At 46.6% G+C, this 25,837-nt stretch overlaps 1 protein-coding gene across 2 annotated transcripts; it reads left to right on the top strand.

Moving 5' to 3' along the window:
• Positions 1-401: 401 nt before the first annotated feature.
• LOC122542377 (immunoglobulin lambda-1 light chain-like) lies at positions 402-5,962 on the top strand. Of its 2 annotated transcripts, XM_087985168.1 has the most exons (4): positions 408-529; positions 634-967; positions 1,364-1,398; positions 5,326-5,962. In XM_087985168.1, the coding sequence occupies exons 1-4, from the start codon at positions 481-483 to the stop codon at positions 5,646-5,648; spliced, it is 741 nt and encodes a 246-aa protein (XP_087841294.1). In that variant the 5' UTR covers positions 408-480; the 3' UTR covers positions 5,649-5,962. The 2 variants fall into 2 exon arrangements, 1 of the variants encoding a protein (XP_087841294.1); XR_015755393.1 differs by lacking the exon at positions 634-967 and having other exon boundaries at positions 402-529; positions 1,311-1,398; positions 5,326-5,464.
• The last annotated feature ends 19,875 nt before the right edge of the window (positions 5,963-25,837 follow it).

A 25,837-nucleotide genomic window follows, 5' to 3' on the forward strand; every position in this document is an offset into this window, starting at 1 on the left:
AGCTCAGAGAAAGAAAGGCGAAATGTAAGCTTTCTTTTAGAAGTCCATGTTTTCAGAAGGAGAGGATATAGCTGTTCAGGCTAAAGGGATCCAAGGTATTGAGGGACAAAATGAACATTTGAATGTTCGAACATGATCTTACTCAATGGCAGAGTAGGCTCGATGAGTTGAATAACCTACATCTGCCCTTGTTTACTATGTGAACTAAATCCAATCGCATGTTAAACACCATAAACCCTAAAGTTCGGATGATGGACAATGATGTGAGAAGCCAGAAATAGATGGGTGAAAACCCCGAAATGTCGATTTGCCTGGTCTCTGTCTCTTCATTTGCATTGCACTGAATAAATAGAGGTGGGAGAAGCCGACTCCGATTTACTGACACTGGGTGCGAAGGGTCTCCGGGGAGTTCAGAACAAACACCTCGATTAAAGGGACCAGCCACGACAGCTGACTGTTTCCGCCCATTCTCCAGCAGGAATGTTTCCCATGCTGCGACTGCTGTGTGTGCTGCTGCTCCATGTAACAGGTCAGAACTTGCTCTGGATTAATGTCTGACCGTTAAATGCCACTTCGTTTTGTTTCACACCCGCTGGCAACGTCTCTCAATGTATTCTGTTCCTTTAATTGTAGGTACTTTGGCTGTCCCTGTCCTCAATCAGAGTCCAGTGTCTGACCCACTCTCTGCCGGTCAGACTGCCCAATTGAAGTGTGTGATGCAGAACGGTAAAATAGGCAGCTACGATGTGCTCTGGTACCGACAGAGTCCCGGAGAAGCCCCGGTCTGGGTGATCAGGCATGAGAACGATAATGACATTTTCAGGGGCACTGGTTTCACTAACCGTTTCAAACCTTCTCGAGACTCCCCCAGTAACACTTCCATCCTAACCATCGGAAATCTGGTCTCCGGTGACTCTGCCGTCTATTACTGTGCTGTGTGGGATAGCTCAGCCGGTTATCACAGTGAGACAAGCCAATACAATAATCCAGTTTGCAGAACCGCTCAAATTTTCAACAGCGCCTGAAACATCACTACCTGAAGACAAATCACTACCTCCAGCAATATCTTTCTGTGTAGTTGCGTGTAGAGCCCAGCTGAAATTTGAGGGGTTTCTGTCAGATCTCCAGAGATGTTGGTCTCTGGATCAAACCCTGCACTGCCAGGGTCCTCTGGGTGATAGGGATTACTGAAACGCTCTCTCATCTGTGAATCAGTCTGACCCACATGCCCCTCATCTCGCCGAGAAAGGCGCAATGTGGAAAAGCACAAATTACTAATACTTTTTTTTTTCCTGTTCACCCCACACCAGCTCTTATTTTGGTTTCTGGGTGAGCCACAGCATTGGAATGCCTCTCTGTGATTCATCTTCGGAGGTGGGACCACCCTGTATGTTCGCAGTAAGTGATTCTGTTTTCTCTCTCTTTATCATTCTGATTAATTTCATTTTTATTCCTTCAGTGTCGATTCAGTTCTCCAAATTTCGCCAAATCATGATTTAACATATTTCGCAATAAATCGAGCTTACACAACAAGTCAGTATTGTATAACAATTCTCTCACTCGCTCAATCACGAAGGTTAAAGTATGGTTTATATCAATAATTCTCTCACATAATCGGACAGGTCAGGACATTTTACATGTATTAGTATTTTGATCGCATTCACACACACGGGGCAGATAGAGTATAATGCTCTCTCACACATGCAGCTTGGTGTTCTTGCCATAATTCTGTCTGTCTCACAGGCACACACAGATCGGAATGTCATTTACGTCAATGATTCTGTCTTCCTCTCCCCCTCTGTGTGACACACTCATCAATGTTAAATTAATAATTCATTCTCTCACCAGAATACCCAGCATCCGAGTGCTATGTATTTATTACTAATTATTAGTGCTCTTTAAAACTCTCTGTCATTCACACACACAGGTCAGGGATTATATCAGTAATTCTCTCACACTTACCGGTCAGTGTTATATTAATGATTCCCTCTCATGCAGACAGACACAGGTCAGTGCGTTATTTTCTAAATCTATCTCTTTGTCTCTCCCTCTCTCTCTCTCTCACAGATGAACATGCACATATGCGTGCGCACGTGCAAATGTCCACACACAACTCAGTGTGTTATTTATATTAATCATTCTTATTCTCACATACACATGCAGGTTAGACATTATATAAGAAATTCAGTCTCATACACTCACAGGTCAGCGATATATTAATATTTCTAACGCCCTACATATGTAGGTCAGAGATTCTACCAAAAATTCTCTGTCGCATTCACAAGTTAGAGTTCATTTAATAATTTTCTCTCTCCCTCTCTCTCTCACTCACACATAAAACACACACGGGTGAGAGATTATATCAAGAATCTACCTTCATACAAACAAGTTATCTATATTTTAGTAATTCTGTCTCTCTCAGACACACATAGGTCAAAGTGTTACTTCCATTACTAATTCTCTCTCACACACAAAAATAGATAGATCTGAGATTATATCAATAATCATCCCAAACATTCCAGTAAGTGTTCTCTTTCTCGCAACACAGGCAGTTCAGAGATTGTATCAATAATTCTCTCTTACACACACCAGTCAGAGTTTCGTTCATAGTTGTCTCACTCACGGACGCACCCAGGTCATAAGGTTATTTACATCAATCTTTCTCTCTCTTCCTCTCTGTCTCTCATACACACAGGTCAATGTAACTAAAGTTCTGTCTCTCGCATAAAACACAGTCACACAGGGGTTTTATGTATGTGATAAATTCGCTCTCTCCATCTCTCTCACTCCCTCTTGCCCTTCTCCCACCTTCCCCTCTGCACCCCTCCCCATCCCAACGCGTAGAATGCTCAGCGTGATATTAATATTAGTAATTCTCTCTCACGCAAATTTACATACATCAGAGATTATATCAATAATTCTCTCTCGGACACACAGATCATGATCGTGTTCCCAAACTCTTTCTCAAACAAAGATATAGCAATCATACTTCTCTCTCTCTCTCTCTTTCTTTCTCTCTCTCTTTCTGTCTGACACACATATACACACCAAGGCTGGTTTGCTATATCTGTGTATAATTCTCTATCTCTCACAAACACGCAGTTCAGAGGTTGTAACAATATTTCTACCAAGAGTTGTCTCTCACACACAGGGCATTGTTACAATGTAATACTTGTTCACTAATACATACAGGTCAGATAGTTTTTCTCAATAACACTGACATAGGTCAGTGTTATGCTTGTAATTCTCTCTGTCTCTCTATCACACACACACACACACACACACACAAACACAAACACACACGCACACACACACACACACACACACCACACACACACACACCACACACACACACACACCCCACACACACACACACACATACACACACCACACACACACACACACACACACACACACACACACACACACACACACACACACACACACACACCAACACACCAACACACCCACCAGTCAGAGTGTTATATATCTTCGTAATTCTTTCTTTCTCTCTTCCTTTGTCCCTCGATCATATCAGATGTGTATACACAGATGAGAGTATGCATTATTAATTCTCTCTCTCACGTACGTCAGAAAGTTCATCGTTATATTTCTCTTGCACACAGGTCAGAGTATTGTTTATATATATATTATTATTTATCTCTCACATGCAGGTCAGACAGTTATATTACTAACTCTTAGCCTTTTCCTCTCTCATACGCAGGTCAGTGTTACATTAATAGTTAACTCTCACACAAACATTTCGTAGTCAATGTTATTTATATCAACAATTCTCTCTCCCTGTCTGTCTCCAACACACATGAACGTGCACTGCTTTATATATGTTAATAATTTGCTCTCACAGCCAAGCACAAACAAGTCAGACGTTCTAACAACATTTCTTTCTTCCTTAATAGTTCTCCCTTTCACAAAAAAAATCCACGGCAGAATGTTAAGTATTTTCCCTCTTGCTTACACACAACTCACACATTGCCTCAAGATTTAATCAAGAATTCTCTTACACACAAATAGATCAGCGTGCAATTGACGTTAATAATTCTCTCTCTCTCTCCGCCCCCCCATCTCTCTCTCTCCCTTTCTCTCACGTACCCACAAGGAGACAGATCAGGGATTGCATCAATAATTCTATCTCAACTACGCAAGTCAGTGTTACAGTAATAATTCTCTCTCACAGATACACAGGCCAGTGAGTTATTTGTATTTACATTTCTCTCTCTCGCTCTCTTTCTCTTTCTCTCTCTCCCCCCGCATTCTATCTCGCCTCCCCGCCCCCCCCCCCCCCCCCACACACACACGCACACTCAGACGTCAGTTTAACAGTTCTATCTCATAGCGAGCTAATTATATTAATAATTCTCTCCTTTACAAAAGCACAAGTCAGTGACTTATTTCTGTTAATAGTTGGCCGTCTCCCTCTCTCTCACGCGCACACAAAAACACATTAGAATTTGCAACAGCAATAATTCTTTGTCGGCACATACAGATCAGATAGTGTAAATTCAATAATTGACTTAGGCAAACTGGTCAGAGTTATATTAATATTTCTCTGTCTCACTCAATCACAACGATCAGAGTGTTATTTACATAAGTAATTCTCTGTCTCTCATATTCACGCAAATAACACACAGATCAGAGTTTACATCAATAATTATCTGCCTCACACACAGGTCAAATTGTTCATGTTAATCAAAAACATAAATTGCGAGGAAGTGTCAGCAGGTCTAACAGCATCTGTGGAGAGAAATCAGAGATAATGTTTTGGGTCCAGTGACCCTTCTGCAGAATCCATTATAATAGGTCTGTCACACCCTGGTCAGAATGTTATATATATTAATAACCATTTCTCACGCGCCGTTTAGATGGCTATATTAATCACTCTTGTCCTATCTGTCTCCCTAACACACACAAATACACAGAGGTCAGAATGACATTTTAATCATTCTCTCTCACACACACTCACACATACAGGACAGCCTGTAACATGCCAATAATTCTCTCTGTCCTCTCTCTCTCTCATTCATAAAAACAAGCACAGAAGTCAGAGCCTTATACACAGGAATAAATCTGTCTCCCGCTCTGCATTTCTCGAACACACACAGGTCAGACTGCCGGATATTAATTATACTGTTTCTGAGGCATACTCACACATGAAGTCAGAGTCTTATATACTAATAATTTAAAGTTTCTGTCCCTTCACACGGAGTTCAGACTCTTACATATTTCCTAACTTTCCTTTCACGCATCGGTGAGTATTTTTTTATTTCATACATTTAAACATCTTTTATTCTCTTTCCCCACACACAGGTAGTGATGATCGGAAACCATCTGTCCTTTTGCTCCCTCCTTCGCCAGATCAAATAGACATGGGGTCAGCGACGCTGTCCTGTCTGGTGAGTCACTTTAAGCCGGGCTTTGTGCAGGTCCTATGGAGCGTGGATGGGAAGGAAACAGACAGTGGGGTGACAACAAGTGCTGTATCCCTGGACAGTGATCAAAGCTACAGCCTGAGCAGTTACCTGACAGTCTCAGCCACCGACTGGAAGAAAGGGTCCAGGTATTCCTGCAGTGTGAGGCACGGTTCACTTAACTCGCCTCTCCTCAACACCATCAGTTCTAGTGACTGTTAGTCTGAGGAAAATAATGATTCAGATCAGTCGCTGTGAGACATTCCGCATTTTGTTGTTTGTTTTAGTTTTGCCATGTAATTTCTGCAGCAATGTCATTATTTAGTGAATAATCTGACTATTGAAGGGTATCAGGAGCGGGTGAAATGATTATTCCATTTGGTGTGTGGAGATTTCCTGTTGCAATTGTCCCCAGAAGTTTGTGTGTAAACTTTAATTCTGGGTAGAATAGGGAGTACTCTCCCCTCTTTCGACATTTACCATTTTGCATTTGTGAACGTTGTAACCACAGCTCTGAATAAATATGAAATGATACCAGGAAATGAGTGTGCCTCATTATTGAACATTGAAAGAGGCACTGAGAGGGTTGGCAGTGGATAGTTTACACGTGTGACAATATTATACTGAACTATATCAATGTGATCGTACATCCACAATTTTCATCTCAACCACTCCTCAAGGAACACACGCACACTTTCCTTCTCTGACACACACTCTCTTTAACTCTTTCTGTCACATGCACACTTTCCCTTTTCAACACAATCACATATGCATTCACAATTTCTACCACTTTAACAATCTCTCTCACTCTCCCTCTCTGTCTTGCACATTCTCTCTGAGAATCTGTTATATACTCACACACACGCTGCCTGTTTCACATGCCCACTTTCACTCCCTCACACACTCATACTTTCTATCTTTTGCACACACTCCCTCACTTCTTCCCACCATCTCTCTCACACTTCTCCTCTCTAAGCCTCTCATTCACACCGTTTCTGTCTCACACACACACTTGCAATTTTTCACACGCTCTCATTCTTTTATATAGTCTCACTCCCAAACATACACATACTTTCTCTGTCTTGCATGCACTCTCACATACACCCATTTGCTCTTTTACGCAATCATTCGCTTGAACATTTCTTCTCTCACATGTACAGTCACACACACTTTCCCTTGCTGAAAGACATTTTCCCTTTTCACACGCTCTCCTTCAAACACGTAGATACTGAGTAGCACATTTGAGGCTGAGATGAGGAGAACGTAGATACTGAGTAGCACATTTGAGGCTGAGATGAGGAGAAATTTCTTCACTCAGGGGATGGTGAACCTTTGGAATTTTCCAGCACAGAACCGATCAAGTCATTGGTGTCGATATTAGAAAAAAATCGTTTCCTCAAGACTAAAGCTGTTAAGGGGTTTGAGAGATAACGACAGAATACATTGAGTCGTGGTTGAGCCATAATGGCATTGAAAAGCAGGGCAGACTGGATGGGCCAAATGGTCTCAGACTGTTCCTATACTCTGTGTTTTTGGCACAGACAATGGGCATACACATGGAGAGAAGGACACACAAAAAAACCCCCATAAATTAATATCTTATATGTCGATCTAGAGTGGGAAATAAAATTCAACATAGTGAGAGATCACTCCACAATTATCCAGGTATTTGTCTCACTTATACAGGTGCTTAATAATCCTGAAACTAAGTGATGAGCATGGGGAACTGGTGAGAGTTGACATTTGCCTTCTCAGGAGAGATTCAGCAGTTTTAGCCTGCATTCACTCGTGTTCAGATGAATGAGACGAGAACTAATTGAGTTGGATATCATGCTGAAGCGGGTTGACAAAGTAAACGTAGAGTGGATCTTTCCTCACGAGGGGTATTCTAACCGAGAGTTTTCGAATCAGTGGTAGATGATTTGAAACAGAGATGAGGAGGAATGATTTTCCAGCACTACTCTAATCTCACCTTCAGAAAATGGCAAGCCTGGGCTCCAAATTCACCAACAAGAAGCGTTTCCCTGAATATTTGCAATGCTCTGTTTTTTTTCCAGAGAGTCCAGTGTCTTTTAAACTTGAGTTAGGTAATATCCACAAAAAAAAATAGAGCAAGCATTCTGAAACGACTCACACCCCTACCATCTGCCCTCCAACACACGCATTGAGTCTGCACCACCATTTAATGAGATCATGCCTGATTTAATTATCCTCACCAATAATTTCCTTGCTTTGTTATACGGGGCATTTTTTATTTGTAATCATCAATTTTGCTCCCTTACTAAAGGATGCAGGCACTGTTCTGTCAAACGCATTTAGAAAATGCGAGGTAAACCCTTGTGGGCTCAGGCCGTGGTGACACATATATGTCCGCCATGTTACCTCGAGAGGTTCTGTTGTCATTGCAGAGACTCAGCATTTATGCGGTTGTTCAGTCTCTGCAGACAAGATCGAGGACAGAAGTTGCTGCATTTGTTGTACCCGGTGTGGTCTCCTCTACATCGGGGAGACAGGACACTTTCTGGTGGATCGTTTCAGAGAACATCTCTGGGTCATCTGCACCCACCAACCCCACTGCCCCGTGGCTGAACACTTCAACTCCCCCTCACACTCCATCAAGGATGTGCAGGTCCTGGACCTTCTTCATCACTAAACTATTACCACCCGATACCTGGAGGAGGAATCCTTCATTTGGGACCCTGCAACCACACGGGATAAATGTGGATTTCAACAGCTTCCTCATTTCCCCTCCCCCCACATTACCCCAGTCCCAAACCTCCAACTTGGCACCGCCCTCTGGAACCGTCCATCACTGCCTCCTCTGACCTATCACCTTCTCCCTCACTGTCATCCACCTACTGCTTCCCAGCAACCTCTCTCAACTTCAACCCCTCCAACTTATCTCTCAGCCCCAATCCACACGCCTCACTCCTGATGAAGGGGTTATGCCCGAAACGTCAATGCTCCCTGCTCCTCGGATGCTGCCTGACCTGCTGTGCTTTTCCAGCACCACACTCTCGAAAAGGACAGAAGTATACCATTCATCCTGTTCCACCATACAATGCCATCATGTCATTAACTCCACTTTCCTGCCCATTAGCCACTTAACCCATTCTTTATTAAGTTTCTACATTTTCCTCAAAGTTACTTAGTAATACAGCATCCATCCAGACAATTTAATGACAATACTAACGAGCAAGTCTGGGACTTTCCCTGTAAGACCAACATTAGAGAGATCATCAACTGCAGTTGGACGGATTACAGCAACACCTTTGATTAAAGCATCATCTTCTCCTGCCCTTCGTGTTTCCACGCACATGGACCTTAAGTGATATCCGTCTACATTATATCCCTCTCCCTTGCTTTGCCAAGAAATCATTTCCATTCTGCCACTCCTTATTGCTGGTCATTCGTACCACTAGGTGGCACTTTGGTACGGTATTTTCCCGGCGCAAGCTGATCTGCCTGGCTCTAACACTTGCAGCTGCATTCGACTGCCATTAAATGGAGTTGCTGGGTCCTCAAAGCTTGTGAATCCTTGAACCTTTTCAAATAACAGCTCGGGTCTCTGTTCTGCTGCGATAGCATCGGCGACAACCTTCAGTCTGTCTCTCTCTCTCGTTGTCACTCACGCTCGTCCCCCCTCACCCACGCTGTCTCCTCAAACTCTGTATTTGAGCATGCCACCTTCTGTACTCGCTGTCACTCACTCTTCCGACGCACACCCCCCGTGTTCAATCACAGTCCCTCTGCTCCACTGCTCCCTCCCTTACTGCTGCCCTCACTGATTCCACTCTCTTTCATTGTCTTTGTTGTACTCTGTCAATTCCCTCCCCCTTGCTCTCTCTCTCTCTCTCTCCCCTCACCCCCCACATCCCCTCCCCCACGACCCCCGTCTCTATATATCACTGCCTTGCCATGTCATTGAGTCAGGAAGATGTATGGAATGAAAACAAACCCTTTAGCCAACTCGTCTATGCAGAGCAGATATCTTAAACGAGTCTAGTCCCATTTGCTTGCACCTGACCCATATCCCTCTCAGTTGAAACTTTATTGCTGGAACAGCACAGCAGGTCAGGCAGCATCCAGGGAACAGGAGACTCAATGTTTCGGGCACAGGCCCTTCTTCAGGAATGAGCAGAGAGTGTTCAGCAGGAGAAGATAAAAGGTAGGGAGGAGGGATTTGGAGGAGGGGCGTTGGAAATGTGATAGGTGGAAAGAGGTCAAGGTGAGGGTGATAGGTCGGAGTAGGATGGAGGCGGAGAGGTCAAGAAGAAGACTGCAGGTCAGGAAGGCGGTGCCGGGCTGGAGGGATTCGGCTGAGACAAGGTGGGGGGAGGGGGGATGAAGAAACTGGTGAAGTCCAAGTTCATCCCCTGTGGTTGGAGGGTTCCCAGTCGGAAGATAAGACGCTCCTCCTCCGACCGTCGCGTTGTTGTGGTTTGGCGGTGGATGAGTCCAATGACCTGCATATCCTCGGTGGAGTGGGAGGGGGAGTTGAAATGCTGTGCTACAGGGTGGTTGGGTTGGTTCGTCCGGGTGGCCCAGAGGTGCTCTCTGAATCGCTCCGCAAGTAGGCGGCCTGTCTCCCCAATATAGAGGAGGCCACACTGGCTGCAGCGGATGCAGTAGATGATGTGGGTGGAGGTGCAGGTGAATCTGTGGCGGATATGGAGGTTTCCTTTGGGGCCTTGGAGAGAAGTGAGGGGGGAGGTGTGGGCGCAAGTGTTGCACCTCCTGCGGTTGCAAGGGAAGGTGCCGGGAGTGGAGGTTGGGTCGGTGGGGGGTGTGGATCTGACAAGGGAGTCGCGGAGGGAGTGGTCTCTACGGAAAGCTGATAGGGGAGGGGAGGGAAATATATCCTTGGTGCTGGGGTCTGTTTGGAGGTGGCGGAAGTGACGGCGGATGATGCGCTGTACATGGAGATTGGTGGGGTGGTAGGTGAGGACCAGTGGGGTTCTGTCCTGGTGGCGGTTGGAGGGGCGGGGCTCAAGGGTGGAGGAGCGGGAAGTGGAGGAGATGCAGTGGAGGGCACTGTCGACCACGTCGGGGGGGAAATTGCGGTCCTTGAAGAAGGAGGCCATCTGTGTTGTACGTAATTTGAACTGGTCCTCCTGGGAGCAGATGCGGCGGAGACGAAGGAATTGGGAGAATGGGATGGCATTTTTACAGGGGGCAGGATGGGAGGAGGTGTAGTCCAGGTAGCTGTGGGAGTTGGTTGGTTTGTAGTAGATGTCCGTGTTGATTCGGTCGCCTGAGATAGAAACAGAAAGGTCTAGGAAGGGGAGGGAGGAGTCCGAGACTGTCCAGGTGAATTTGAGGTCGGGGTGGAAGGTGTTAGTGTAGTGGATGAACTGTTCAACCTCCTCGTGGGAGCACGAGGTAGCACCGATACAGTCATCAATGTAGCGAAGGAAAAGATAGGGGGTGGGGCCAGTGTAGGTGCGGAAGATGGATTGTTCCACATACCCTACGAAGAGGCAGGCATAGCTGGGGCCCATAAAGGTGCCCATGGCTACTCCTTTTGTTTGGAGAAAGTGGGAGGATTGGAAAGAAAAGTTGTTCAGGGTGAGGACCAGTTCGGTCAGTCGAAGGAGGGTGTCGGTGGAAGGGTACTGGGTGGTACGGCGGGAAAGGAAGAAGCGGAGTGCTTTGAGTCCTTCGTGATGGGGGATGGAGGTGTACAGGGACTGGATGTCCATGGTGAAGATGAGGCATTGGGGACCGGGGAAGCGGAAATCCTGGAGGAGGTGGAGGGCGTGGGTGGTGTCACGAACGTAGGTGGGGAGTTCTTGGACTAATGGGGACAGGACCGTGTCGAGGTATGCTGAGATGAGTTCGGTTGGGCACGAGCAGGCTGAGACGATGGGTCGTCCGGGGCAGTCAGGTTTGTCGATTTTGGGCAGGAGGTAGAAACGGGCGGTGCGGGGTTGTGGGACTATGAGGTTGGAGGCGGTGGATGGGAGGTCCCCTGAGGTGATGAGGTTATGGATGGTCTGGGAGATGATGGTTTGGTGGTGGGGGGTGGGGTCATGGTCAAGGGGACGGTAGGAGGAGGCATCTGCGAGCTGGCGTTTGGCCTCAGCGGTGTAAAGGTCAGTGCGCCAAACTACTACTGCGCCTCCCTTGTCAGCTGGTTTGATGGTGAGGTTGGGGTTGGAACGGAGGGAGTGGAGGGCTGCGCGTTCCGAGGGTGAGAGGTTGGAGTGGGTGGGAGGGGTGGGGGAGTTCAGGTAGCGGTTAATATCGCGGCGGCAGTTTGCTATGAAGAGGTCGAGGGCAGGTAGGAGGCCAGCACGGGGTGTCCAGGTGGACGGGGTGTGTTGGAGGTGGGAGAAGGGGTCGTCAGAGGGTGGGCGGGAGTCTTGATTGAAGAAGAAGGCACGGAGGCGAAGCTTGATTGAAGAAGAAGGCACGGTGCTGGCTTCCTACCTGCCCTCGACCTCTTCATAGCAAACTGCCGCCGCGATATTAACCGCTACCTGAACTCCCACACCCCTCCCACCCACTCCAACCTCTCACCCTCGGAACGCGCAGCCCTCCACTCCCTCCGTTCCAACCCCAACCTCACCATCAAACCAGCTGACAAGGGAGGCGCAGTAGTAGTTTGGCGCACCGACCTTTACACCGCTGAGGCCAAACGCCAGCTCGCAGATACCTCCTCCTACCGTCCCCTTGACCATGACCCCACCCCCCACCACCAAACCATCATCTCCCAGACCATCCATAATCTCATCACCTCAGGGGACCTCCCATCCACCGCCTCCAACCTCATAGTCCCACAACCCCGCACCTCCCGCTTCTACCTCCTGCCCAAAATCCACAAACCTGACTGCCCCGGACGACCCATCGTCTCAGCCTGCTCGTGCCCAACCGAACTCATCTCGGCATACCTCGACACGGTCCTGTCCCCATTAGTCCAAGAACTCCCCACCTACGTTCGTGACACCACCCACGCCCTCCACCTCCTCCAGGATTTCCGCTTCCCCGGTCCCCAACACCTCATCTTCACCATGGACATCCAGTCCCTGTACACCTCCATCCCCCATCACGAAGGACTCAAAGCACTCCGCTTCTTCCTTTCCCGCCATACCACCCAGTACCCTTCCACCGACACCCTCCTTCGACTGACCGAACTGGTCCTCACCCTGAACAACTTTTCTTTCCAATCCTCCCACTTTCTCCAAACAAAAGGAGTAGCCATGGGCACCCGCAAGGGCCCCAGCTATGCCTGCCTCTTCGTAGGGTATGTGGAACAATCCATCTTCCGCACCTACACTGGCCCCACCCCCCATCTTTTCCTTCGCTACATTGATGACTGTATCGGCGCTACCTCGTGCTCCCACGAGGAGGTTGAACAGTTCATCCACTACACTAACACCTTCCACCCCGACCTCAAATTCACCTGGACAGTCTTGTACTCCTCCCTCCCCTTCCTAGACCTTTCTGTTTCTATCTCAGACGACCGAATCAACACGGACATCTACTACAAACCAACCAACTCCCACAGCTACCTGGACTACACCTCCTCCCATCCTGCCCCCTGTAAAAACGCCATCCCATTCTCCCAATTCCTTCGTCTCCGCCGCATCTGCTCCCAGGAGGACCAGTTCAAAATACGTACAACACAGATGGCCTCCTTCTTCAAGGACCGCAATTTCCCCCCCGACGTGGTCGACGGTGCCCTCCACCGCATCTCCTCCACTTCCCGCTCCTCCGCCCTTGAGCCCCGCCCCTCCAACCGCCACCAGGACAGAACCCCACTGGTCCTCACCTACCACCCCACCAATCTCCATGTACAGCGCATCATCCGCCGTCACTTCCGCCACCTCCAAACAGACCCCAGCACCAAGGATATATTTCCCTCCCCTCCCCTATCAGCTTTCCGTAGAGACCACTCCCTCCGCGACTCCCTTGTCAGATCCACACCCCCCACCGACCCAACCTCCACTCCCGGCACCTTCCCTTGCAACTGCAGGAGGTGCAACACTTGCGCCCACACCTCCCCCCTCACTTCTCTCCAAGGCCCCAAAGGAAACTTCCATATCCGCCACAGATTCACCTGCACCTCCACCCACATCATCTACTGCATCCGCTGCAGCCGGTGTGGTCTCCTCTATATTGGGGAGACAGGCCGCCTACTTGCGGAGCGATTCAGAGAGCACCTCTGGGCCACCCGGACGAACCAACCCAACCACCCTGTAGCACAGCATTTCAACTCCCCCTCCCACTTCACCGAGGATATGCAGGTCATTGGACTCATCCACCGCCAAACCACAACAACGCGACGGTCGGAGGAGGAGCGTCTTATCTTCCGACTGGGAACCTTCCAACCACAGGGGATGAACTTGGACTTCACCAGTTTCTTCATTCCCCCTCCCCCCACCTTGTCTCAGCTGGATCCCTCCAGCCCGGCACCGCCTTCCTGACCTGCAGTCTTCTTCTTGACCTCTCCGCCTCCATCCTACTCCGACCTATCACCCTCACCTTGACCTCTTTCCACCTATCACATTTCCAACGCCCCTCCTCCAAATCCCTCCTCCCTACCTTTTATCTTCTCCTGCTGAACACTCTCTGCTCATTCCTGAAGAAGGGCATGTGCCCGAAACGTCGAGTCTCCTGTTCCCTGGATGCTGCCTGACCTGCTGTGCTGTTCCAGCAATAAAGTTTCAACTTTGATCTCCAGCATCTGCAGACCTCACTTTCTCCCCATATCCCTCTCAACCTTCCTATTCATATACCTATTCAAATGCCTTTTAAATGTTGTAATTGCGCCAGCCTCCAACACTTCATCTTGAATCAAAAGTGCAAAGAGACTTGTGAAGAGTCCAGGATTCTCTCAAGAGTCTCGAAGGCACCCCTCAGCCTCCAACACTCCAGAGATAACAGCCTCAGTCTACTAAGTCTTTCCCACAATCTCAAACCCTCCAACCCAGGCAACATCCATTACAAAACCTTTCAAAACTATTTCAAGTTTCACTATCTCTCTCTTATTGTCTCGCTCAATGCCCTTCCAGTCTTTTTTTCTCCCACTCACTCTTGTCTGAATTTCCCTCCCTCCTCTGTCTCTGTCACCCTCTCTCTTTCTAACCACACTCTGTCTCATCCTGTCTCATTTTATGCCTCTTGCCCACAACTTTGTCACTCCCTCCATATCTTTCCCTTCTCCACTTTTTCAAAGCCCTCACTCTCCCACCTCCTTCCTGGCCCCTCGCTCTCCGCTGCACTCCTCTCGCCCTTACTGCTGCCCACTATGACTCCCGTCTCTTGCTCTCTCCCTCACTCTTTGTTACACTCTGTCAAACCCATCCCTCCCTTACTCTTGCTGTCCTTCTCTGTCGACATATCTCTGACTTGCAATCTCTCTCTTACTGTATCTCTCAATCCAATTCCTCTTTCACTCTTCGACTGAATCTCCTTTCCCTCTCCTCTTCTGTACATGTCACGCCCTTTGTTTATAACAACACTCACTCTCATCCTGTTTCTCTTTAATCCTATTTCCACTACCTTCTCGCTCCCTCCATCACCTCTCCCTTATCCATCATTTTACAGCCCTCCCCCTCTCTCTCTCCCCCTTTCTATCTTTATCTCTCTCTTTCTCTCTCTCAATCTCTCCCACCCCCTCCTTCTCCTATTCTCTCTCATTCTCTCACTTCACTCCCTGATTTGCAGTGGATTGAGGGTAGTGTTGTATCTCCAGCACGGGCAAGGTATTTCCGAAAACCATTGACCCTGATTTGACATTCTGGTCTGGGGTTGCCCTCCTGGTAATATCACTGGACCAGCAAAGCCGAGGTCAAGGAATTTTGAACATGCCCAGATTGGTTTAATCCCACCACAGGATTACTCACTTCACTCCCTGTGTCTTCCTTTCTATCTCTCGCTCTCCTCCCTGAATCCCTCTCTCTCCCCCATCTCTCTCTCTCCTCTCTCTCTCTCTCACAGTTTAATAACGTCCCAATCACACTTTTTCTCTCGCCACGTCTCCCTGGCTTGATCTTACTAAGAAGCTGTTGCCCGATGTCACCTTCCTCCTCTCTTTCTTCCCCATATGTCGAAACTGAAGCACATTGCACCCAGTCTCACCTTCAAATTCAGTCACTGCCTTCATGTTTTGAGCTCTGAAATTTTAGCTAGCAGACCCATGTGGCCCTGAGTGAGTGCAGCACGACCAGATGTGTCATCCAGCTGCGCCCACCAGTGAAGTTTAAACAAAGTCACTGCCACTTGGGTGCAAGATGAAAACGTGGAGTTGAGGGTAGTGTTGTATCTCCAGCGTGGGCAAGGTATTTCCGAAAACCTATGATCCTGATTTGACATTCTGGTCTGGGGTTGCCCTCCTGGTAATATCACTGGACTCGCAAAGCCGAGGTCAAGGAATTTTGAACATGCCCAGATTGGTTTTAATCCCATCACAGGATTACTCAATATATTCGTCAGTAAATCTAGAACCTAATCTGATTCAGAGTGATGGTGACAGCTATTGTCGAGTGTCATTTGTTTAAAAAGTCCTCACCATTGGGTTTTAACTAATTAGGGAGACAATTCCATATTTCTTACTCCAGTCTGCCGGGCTCAGCTCGACAAAGTCCTGTGAAAGAATGAAGTGGGAGTGGGAATACATTCCGTCAGTTGGATCTCCCTGAGCCTCGATTAACTGAGCTCTTTCTGTTTAAGTTGGCCTCCCTCCCTGTCCTTTCCTCGCTCGGCCCGTGAAAAGACAGATTTTTATTAGATAATGAAGTCATCAAGGGAGAAAAGGGTTATTAGACCTTGAGGCCATGATCAGATTGAATAGCAGAGCAGGGTCAAAGGGCTGAATGGTCTCCTCCTGCTCCTAGCTTCTGAGTCGCCCTTACCCTCGCTCTGTGGCTGTTCGTCTGCCTCAGGAATGTCGAAGGGGCCTGACAAATGAGGCTCAATGAAATATTGTTGGCTTGTGTAGCAAATACAATGTGCACTACATCAACGCCCAAGGAGTACTGCACTTGGCTTGTCAAGAAGGGTTTTTACCTGGTGGAGGCTGTACGTTATCATTACAGTGATAGCTCTAATAAACTCTACTCCCCCCACATCCCCCAATGGAGTCCTTTTGACTCAAATGTGCAAGTATGCCTCTCCTTAACATCTTGTTTTCTTCCAAACACACACACTTTCACTTTTCCTCACACCCATGACGGTACACTAGATAGAAAAGGTATTCAACTGTGGGCACCATGGCAACGTGACCTGAAATGGCTCTATCCCTGCTGGATGTATCTTGGTGGCATAGCGTGTTACAGCATGGGGGCAGAACCAATTAGCCTTTGTACCTGCGGATTCAAAATGCAATGAAATTAATCTCATTAAAGATCGTCAAAATTGACCCCAATGAATTCTAACCAGAAGTTTTTCAATGCGAATCTCAGACTTGATGAATAAGCAATTTTCAACACTAGTTCATTTCTTAAACAAAAGATTTAGGAAATTATTTGAAATGTCCAAAATTCAGTCGGACAAGACTGAGTAGTAAAGAGATTGGTCTATGCGATAGCACTTATGTTTTCATTCCCATTCACAGAAGAGAAGGCAGACAAATGAATACAGTTAAGGCATAAACAATTAAAAAATCCAGCCAGAAGACTTCACTGGCTTTCATGATGTAATGTTCCACAAGCATAGGATAATGTTTTCTTGACTTATATGTTGACTGTGTCGATCAGGGTCACCTCTCCAACTCACTCAGATAAAGGCACAAGTATTTATGACTTAGTTTTACTTTTTCTGTACTTCCAAAATCTGATAAACGATGTTAGACGGAGAACCTCCAAACCCTCATATTGTAACAGTAAAAGCAAACATTCCTTTTTTCTCATAGAAGACACTGTCTAAAACACAAATGAAACTCTGAGCACTCCTTGAAAGCATGACCATCTGCTTCACGAAGTCCCAACATATGCCATCTGCTTGAGCAGGTCTTTTCCAGAATTGCTCGAATCAATGACCAGGTATTCACGTCATTAATGGAAAACTTCTGATCTCTGTTTAAGCTCTCCCCTGTTTATGAAGCAACTTCAGAACCTTCTGTTCAGGAACCTGGCCTCACAAATAAACAAAAGCATGTATCGTCTGTTTTCCTTTCAACACAAACTGGCATCCAGAGACGAAAAATCAACTTTAGTTCAGAGTTCACGCTCGAAACCAACATTGAGAAGAGATTTTACATTAAAATGATGAAAAAAATCATTGTAGTTTGTTCCAGATGGAGCTGACGGGATCTGGATGCAGCATGTGAGGTAGTGTGTGACTGTGTTGGGCAATGGGGACGGAAGTCAGGGTGAGGATAGGCCGATCGGGGCATTGTTATTGATGGGAGATGGACAATTAGAGAAAAAGTAATGTGGCGACGGTTCAGGAATTATCAGACGTACTTGGTATAAAAATTCAAGAGTCTGCACCCAACAGGACATCCCTTTGCCTTTAATCAAGACACAGGATACTGGCCCAACTCAATAAACGCATGCAAAACACAGAAAAGAATACCTAACGTCAGATGTCATTTCACAGTTTGACAGAATTTACTCAGTAATCGCACGTGATCTACGAATTGCACAAGCAGCTAATTTAGGTTACTTATTGGAGCTTGGAATGTGGTTGACTTATGCATGCTAGCTCCACACATGTAGATAGGAAGGGATATGTCCTCTCCAGCCAAAATGAACACCTCCGACTACTCTTGGACCAGCATCCACTGCCTCCTTTTCGCTCCCTACAGAAAGGCAGCTCGAGATGATTGTATCAATATCAGCGCACTGGACCTTGTTGTAATCCAAATAGCCTCATTTTCTCTTGTGATATACATTATTGCTCCCTTTGAAATGTTGTATCCTTGTGTCTTGTCCTGATGAATTCAAACTATCTTTGACACCTTTGGTAAGACAAAATACAAGGTTGATACAAGGCAGAGAAAGAGGCCATTCAGCCCATACCAGATCATACCAGTGCTGATGCACCATTCCTGCCTCCTTGCATCTTCTCACATATTTCTCATTATGAGCCTTTATCCCCTCTTCCCTTCCACTTCTCCAGATTCCCCAGAAGTGCATCGATTTAATGCACTTCGCTACAGTTCACTCTCTGGAAGAGCAAGCTCAACTTCTCAAATTCCTTGCCTGACCTAATCATAGAATCGTGAAGAGTCATGGAGTCCCACAGCATGAAGACAGGCCCTTTGGCACAATCTGGCCCATGCGAATAAAATGTCCACGCTGACCCCCATTGCCCTGCACTTGGCCCGTATCCTTCTCAACCTTTTCTATCCATGTATTTGTCAAAATGTCTTTGAAATTTTGTTAATGTGCCCTCCTCAACCACTGACACCAGCTGCTCATTCAACGTGTGTACTGCTCATTGTCTAAAAACGTTTTTGCTCGAGTTCCCTTTTATTCCTTCCCCTCTCGTCCTAAACGGATGCCCTCTAGTGCTCAATTCCCATACCCTGAGAAAAACTCTGACAGCATTCACCCTATCCAGGCCTCTCATAACCTTATGCACTTCGATAAGTTCCCTCCTCAGTCTCTTATGCTCTAAAGGAAAAAAAAACCCCAGCTTTTCCACCTTCTACCTATAACTCAGACCGTTGAGTTCTGGCAACATTCTTGTCAATTTGTTCTGCACCGTTTCCAGTTTAATAGCATTCTTCTGATAGCAAGGTGGAGAGAACTGAACACAATACTCCAAGCTAGCGTGACCAACGTCCTGTGCAAATGCAAAATAGTTTCCCAATTTCTATACTCAGTGCCGTGACAAACAAAGGCCAATGTGCCAAAGGCCTTCTTTACTGACCTGTGTCACTGCAACACATCTTTCGGAGAAGCGTCCATTTGAACTCCAAGGTTCCTCTGAACCACGAGATCCCTAAGGACCTCCCATTCATCATAATCGAATCCATTGGGCCAGGAGGAGACAGTTCATCCCCTTCAATCAAGACGTGAGACTGAGTTGCATCTCAACTCCCTTAAAGCACATGTATAATTACTGAAGTATTTAATCTCCTTTACCAACGCAATCATTACAATGAGTCGGGTTGGAGTGAGGTGTGTGGAAATCGTGTTGCTGGGAAACAAAACAGGATCAGCCACATAAATAGTCTAGCTTCAAAAGATGGGCAGAATCTGCGAACTCTGGGGTGGGCAACGTACCTCTTAACTTGCCAAACACTTTCCAACTTCAACAAGGTACAAGTCAGGAATGTGATGGAATATTCCCTGGTTGCCTCTCTGGGTGCAGTCCAACTGCACTCGAGAAGCTTGACATCATCCAGAATAAAGAAGCCGGCTTGATTGGCACTGCATCCACAACTGTCCATTCCCTTCATCACCGACACTCAGAAGCAGTAGAGTACCAACTACAAGACAAATTGCAGCAACTCTTCGAGGCTCCTGAAACAGCATCCTCAAATCCTACAGCCTCGACCCGCTAAGATGACAAGGGTAGCTTATACATGTGAGCACTACCACTTGCAAGTTCCCCTGAAGCCACACATTCTAACTTGGACATCTCTCCTCCATTCCTCCAGTGTGGCCGTGTCAAGATGCTGGAATTATATCGCTAACTGCACTGTGGGTTTCTCTGTACCACCCAGGAACTGTGGCAGTTCAAGAAGGTGGCTCACCACTGCGGTCGCAAGTTGGAGCCAGGATTCGATAATAAAAGGTTGGCCAAAGATCAGTGCTCACATCCCCTGAAAGAATGAAAATAATAAAAAGTGTTGACGTTGTGGAAGCTTGGTGTGCACAAAAAGGCTGCCGTGTCAGCGTCATCACAAAATGACCACCGTACAAAAATTAATTGCAAAACACGCAGGAACACGCTGAGGATGTGAACGGTGCTATATGAATGCAACTTTCTCGCTTATTCTGAGTGAGCAGCCTGCAACTAATCAGGCATGGCATGTTGAAGGACTGCGAGTGGAGCTCAAAGTCAGAGGAAGATAAAAAAAAAGTGCTGCAGGCATTTCCTGGCCAACATTGATTTGGAAATTCTATTTCTTAAAAACAAAAGTAATTCGGTTCTGTTAAATGCAGCCCCTGGCTAGGTCGCAGAGGGCGAATGGAACCATAGATGAGGGGTTTCAGTTTAAATTTCGCCCTCCCCCTCCTCGCTCATGATCCTCTTGCGGAAGTAACGTTTCAATATCCATCAACAAACACCGATACTGAGCAAGAGGCTATTAGTTCTATAAGTGAAAATAAACATGATTTCTCCGAAGCATTTCAAGGATTTCTTAAAAACGCTTTACATCAAGTCAAGATTTCTTCAAGACTGGAGGAGAGTACATAAATGGGGAGGGGCGAATGGGCTTGAAGAGGTGAAAGAGGTAGTGAGGGACGAAGGGACTAGAGCAGGTAAAAGATTGGGAGAGTCTATAAGAGGTTGCATACATAGGGAGCAGCGTCGCAGCTACAGACAGGGAGGTATGTCGAATGTGGCCAAGGCTTCAGAGATAGGGAACACAGTAGGTGCTGGAGGATGTGCCAGATATGGAGAGGCGTACAGATCCTGGAGGAGGTTACATACAAAGGGAGGATGTTGGAGCTGGAGGAGGTAACAGAGACAGTGATGGGTTTTGAGTCTGGAAGGGGGTACAGAGATAGACTCATGGAGTTATGCAAACCGGATATAGATCCTTTTGTCCAAATCATACAGATATGTTGATTTTATGTCGTCCCATTTGCCAGAATTTGACCCTTATCCTTCTAAACCCTTCTTATTCAAGTACCCATTTAAATGCCTTCTAAGCATTGTAATTGTACACACTTCTGCCATTTGTTCTGGCAGCTTATTGCATACACACACTATCCTGTGTCTGAAAACGCTGCCCCTCAGGGCCCTTTTAAATCTCCTCCTCCCACCATAAAGCTATGCCCTCGAGGTTTTAACTACCCTTTCCTGGGAAAAAGACCTTGGCTACTCACCCTATCCATACTTCTCATGAATTTATGAAGCTCTATAGTGTTTATAAGCCTCTCAGCCTCTTACGCTCTAGTTTCAATTGCCTCAACCTATTCAGCCTCTTCATTCAGCTCAAAGCTGCCAAACCTGGCAAATGATTGCGAATCTTTTCTGAACCCTTTCAAATTTAACAACATCATTCATGTAGCAGAATTCAACGCAGTAGTCTAAAAGTGGCCAACCAAAATTCTGTACGCCTGCAACATGAGCTCCCAACTTCTATACTCAACGTACTGATTAATGACGGCAGGCATGCCAGAGGCTTTCTTCACCACCCTGTCACATGCGACTGGACATTGAAGAATCTGTGCACCTCTACGCCAGGTCTCTTTATTTGGCAACAATCCACACGGCTTCCCAGAAACCCGAAGTCCCATCTTGATTTGCATAGCCAAAATAAAAGATCTTATTGGAATGTAGGGGCGAGGGACGTTCATACAATTAGGGAAAGATTTGTAACTGGCGGAAGTGAGAGAAAGAGGCCGACTGTTGGAGATAGAGGAGATTACGGTGATAGGGAATCCCATAAGGTTTCAAAGACGTTTCAGTGTTAGAGACGGGGTGTCAGGGCTGCAGGAGGCCTTTGAGATAAAGTGATAATAAGACCCTGGAGGAGATTGCAGCGATATGTAGATGATTTCGCGCTGGAGAGGTTTGCAGAAAGAGGGAGATTTGTCGGAGCGGGTGGAGGTTAGAGAGATAAGGATAGGTGCAAAGGCTGGAGAAGGTTACAGAGAGGAGAAGGGGGTAAGAGAGTTTGTCAGAATGTAGTGACAATGAAGCAGAGACGTGCAGAGGATGAAGGAGGTGAAACATTTAGGTAGGGGTTGTAGGAGGTGGGGGAGGTTACGAAGATGGGGAGAGGTGAGGAGTTTGGAAGATGTGGCAGAGATAGGGAGGGATATCGGGTCTGGAATCGCTCCCAGAAATAAGGGGAAGTGTGGGGTTGGTAGGATTTAAACGAGGTACAGTATGATGTAGTATCTAAAGGATTTTATAGAGATAGGGAGGAATTTTGTGGAGGGGATTGCAGAGATATAGAGGGTTGTAGGGCTGGTGGAGATAACAAGGGAATATTATAAGTACTTGAGGTGCTCAACGTCATGGGGATGTGTGTCGGCACTGGATGTGTTGACACATCAAGGAGGAATCTAAGGGATGGATGAAATATCAGAGATAGAGAAGTGTGTCAGAACGGGATGGGGAGGGGGTGTAGGAACTGGAGGGCTGCCAGAAGATAGAGACAGGGGCAGCAGCGGGTGGAGGTGACAGAGATTGGTAATAGTGCTAGTGTTGGAAGTAGATGCAGAGGTAAGTAAGGGTGTAGGGGCGATTGGAGATATATGGTGAATCGTATTGGGACCTGAGGTGTTTACAAAGATAGGGATGGGTGTAGGCACTGGAAGGTTTGTTTGAAATAGCGATGAACCAAAGTTTGGATGAAGTCATGGAGATAAATAGACATGTATGATCGGGAGCAGATAACAGAGCTAAGGAGTGATGTAGGGACTTGGTGAGCTGACAGGGATAGGGAGGAACATAGGGATGGTCGTAAGTAACACAGGTGGGGAGAGATGTATGAGCTTAAGAAGGACACAGAGATAAGAACGTGTCTCGGTGCATTAGGAGGTGACAGTGATAGAGAGGGGTGTAGGGCCTGGAGGAGTTTACAGAAATGGGGAGGGGACTAGGGGCTAGAGCACGTGGCAGAGATAAGGACGAGTGTAGTGACAATAGTTGGTTACAGAAATAAAAACAATGTTGAGTCCGGATGAGATAACAGAGATAGGAAGAGTTTTAGTGTACAGAGGATCTTATAGAGATAGGGAGGAATGTTGTGAGTGGAGGGGATTGCACAGATATGGAGGGTAGTAGGGGCTGGTGGAAGTAAGAGTGAAAGAGCATAGGGATCTGACATGATTACTACAAAAGTCAAGGGTGTGGGCAGAGATAGAAATAATGAGGAATCGAGGATCGGGGGAAAGTGGTGAAGACAGGAAAAGGAATGGAAAATTGAAGGAGAGTATGGAGATAGTGCAGCATTTCAGTGCTGAGGGAGGTAAAAGAAATTGGAAGCGGTTCAGGCGCTGAAGAAGATTACTGAGATAGGAGAAATTGGAGGAGCACATAGTGATAGAGTGATGCATAGACTGGAGAATGTTACAGAGATATAAAGTGGTGTAGGGTCTGGAGTAATTTACAGAGAAATGGAGGGGTTCAAGGGCTGGAGGTGTTTTCAGAGTTCCAGAGGCAAAGGGCCTGAATAAGGCTTTAGAGATGTTGAGGTGGGTAGGTTTTGAGGAGGTAACAGAGATAGGGAATAACAGAGGAACTTGAGGAGGTAATAGGGATAAAGAAGGATTTAGTGGCTGGAAGTGTTCAAAGAGATAGAGAGACGGGTAAAGGCTTGAGGTGGTTACAGAAAGACGAATAGGTATAGGTCTTTGTTGAGTTGGCAGAGAGGAAAACGTGTGTTGATTGATAAGGCAGCAGATATGGGGAGGCGTGTAGGAGCGGGGGAATGTTACAGAAATAAGAAGGTGTGCAGGGAGAGGTATTGGTGCTGGATAAGTGAAAGCTGGTGTGAGATCTGGGGATTGAGTGATGGGAACAGGAGTAAACTGGAGACTATGAGAGTCCAGAGGGTGAAAAGCTCATCTCCACTTTGATTACTCAGAGTGACCGGTCTATCGTGGCCCCATTTGTGTAAATGTGTGACATGTCTAAGAAGGTAAGGGTTTGATGGAGCCTCTGCATTTTCCCTCCAGCTCGTGGGCGAAGCCACAGCCGCTTGTGTGATGTTTTGGGGCCGACGACTGATGGTGCCACGAGTGTTGCTGCTGCTAATTGCTCAGCGATCAGAGAGATTTCAATTCCTCCAACGACATAACCCTTCCTTTCCCCTCCATCTGGAGCGAGGGACCAAACCACCTGCAGCCCCTCCACAAACAGGTCAAAAACAGCATCGTTTTGCCTCTTGGGAGCTAGATTGAGGCACGTGAAACGCCTTCCAGGTGCCCCGAGGTCGAGTCGTGTACTGCATTGAACGCAGATGCAGAGTCAACCTTGAAACCCCCTATTCGACTCTGTGAAGCATCATTCAGATGGCTTTAATCAGATTGCTAAAAGGGTGATGTTGTACAGCAGCTTTGAAAGCAAAAAGCCTTAAAATCAAACTGAGGACTCCATTTAAGAAACAGGAGGCCATTCAGCACTTTGACCTTTCTCTTCCATTCACTACAATGAAAGATAATTATTTCACAACTGCACTTTCCTATCCCATATCCATCAATTCACTTAGTGCACAAATTTCTGCCCATTAGAATCTCTGACAGGCATCGAGAATGCCATAGATTCACCGGGCTCTGAGCGAAAGAATTTCTCTTCATCTCAGTCCAAATTAACTACTCGCTATCCCAGCCCTTTCAGAAATATCCTGTATTCCATTCCGGCAACCTCAGCATATAACTCCACATTCTCCCACATCAAAGTGCATTTACCACTTCCTTCCCCAATTGTTGACTCAGTCTACATCCCGTTTCAGACTTTCTATTCCTCCTCAAAGTCAACTCTACCAAAGAGGTTCATTTCCTCCTTCTGCGAGTTCACGTCACTGATGGTTGCACCATTCCAGATTAAAAATTATTGTGAGACAAATGCTAGCAGTGCATCTCCTCTGCCAAGGGTGCTGACTCAGAGCAGCTTTGCGAATATGTTTTTGAAAGTGATATGATTAATATTTCGAAAATATTTGAAGAGATCAGTCAAAACTTGTGTCTCAGAGTCCTAAAGGTCTTCAACACAGGAAAAGGCCATTCAGCCCAACATGTCTGCGCTGATGTAAGATGATCGCCTAACTAATCCAATCCCATTTTCTAGCACTTGCGTAACTAAATACATCTTCAATGTTATGGGGAATTCTCCGTTTACCACCCTTACAGGCAGTGCGTTCCACATACCCACCACACTGTGGATGAAAACAGTTTTCCTCAAATGTTTTCGAAACGTCCTGCTCCTTACTTTAAATCTATGAAACAGGTCAGCATGAATGCATTGAGCTGAACGGCTTATTTCTGTGTGATAGCTTGTATGACTCTGTGGCTTTGTGATACCGTGGAAGTTCAGAGAACGAAAAAGGGAAGTGTGAACCATTTTTAGAAGTCCATGTGTTCAGAAGGAAATGGACATAGGGTTCGGGCTAAAGGGATCAAAAGGTATTGGGGGACAAAGTGAAACAGGGGACTGATTTTTATGTTTAACCATGATCCTACTGAATGGCAGAGGCAGGTCTGATGGGCCGAATAGCCTATGTTTGCACTTACAAACTGTACTCCTATGAGAACCAAATCCAATCACATGTTAAGCACCACAAACATGGAAGCTCAGATTATGGACGTTGACTGAAAAGCCAGAAGGAG

The sequence above is a fragment of the Chiloscyllium plagiosum genome, unplaced genomic scaffold (assembly GCF_037043375.1).
Source record: "Chiloscyllium plagiosum isolate Xiang-an unplaced genomic scaffold, Cpla_swu_hap1 HiC_scaffold_50, whole genome shotgun sequence".
Lineage (NCBI taxonomy): Eukaryota > Metazoa > Chordata > Chondrichthyes > Orectolobiformes > Hemiscylliidae > Chiloscyllium > Chiloscyllium plagiosum.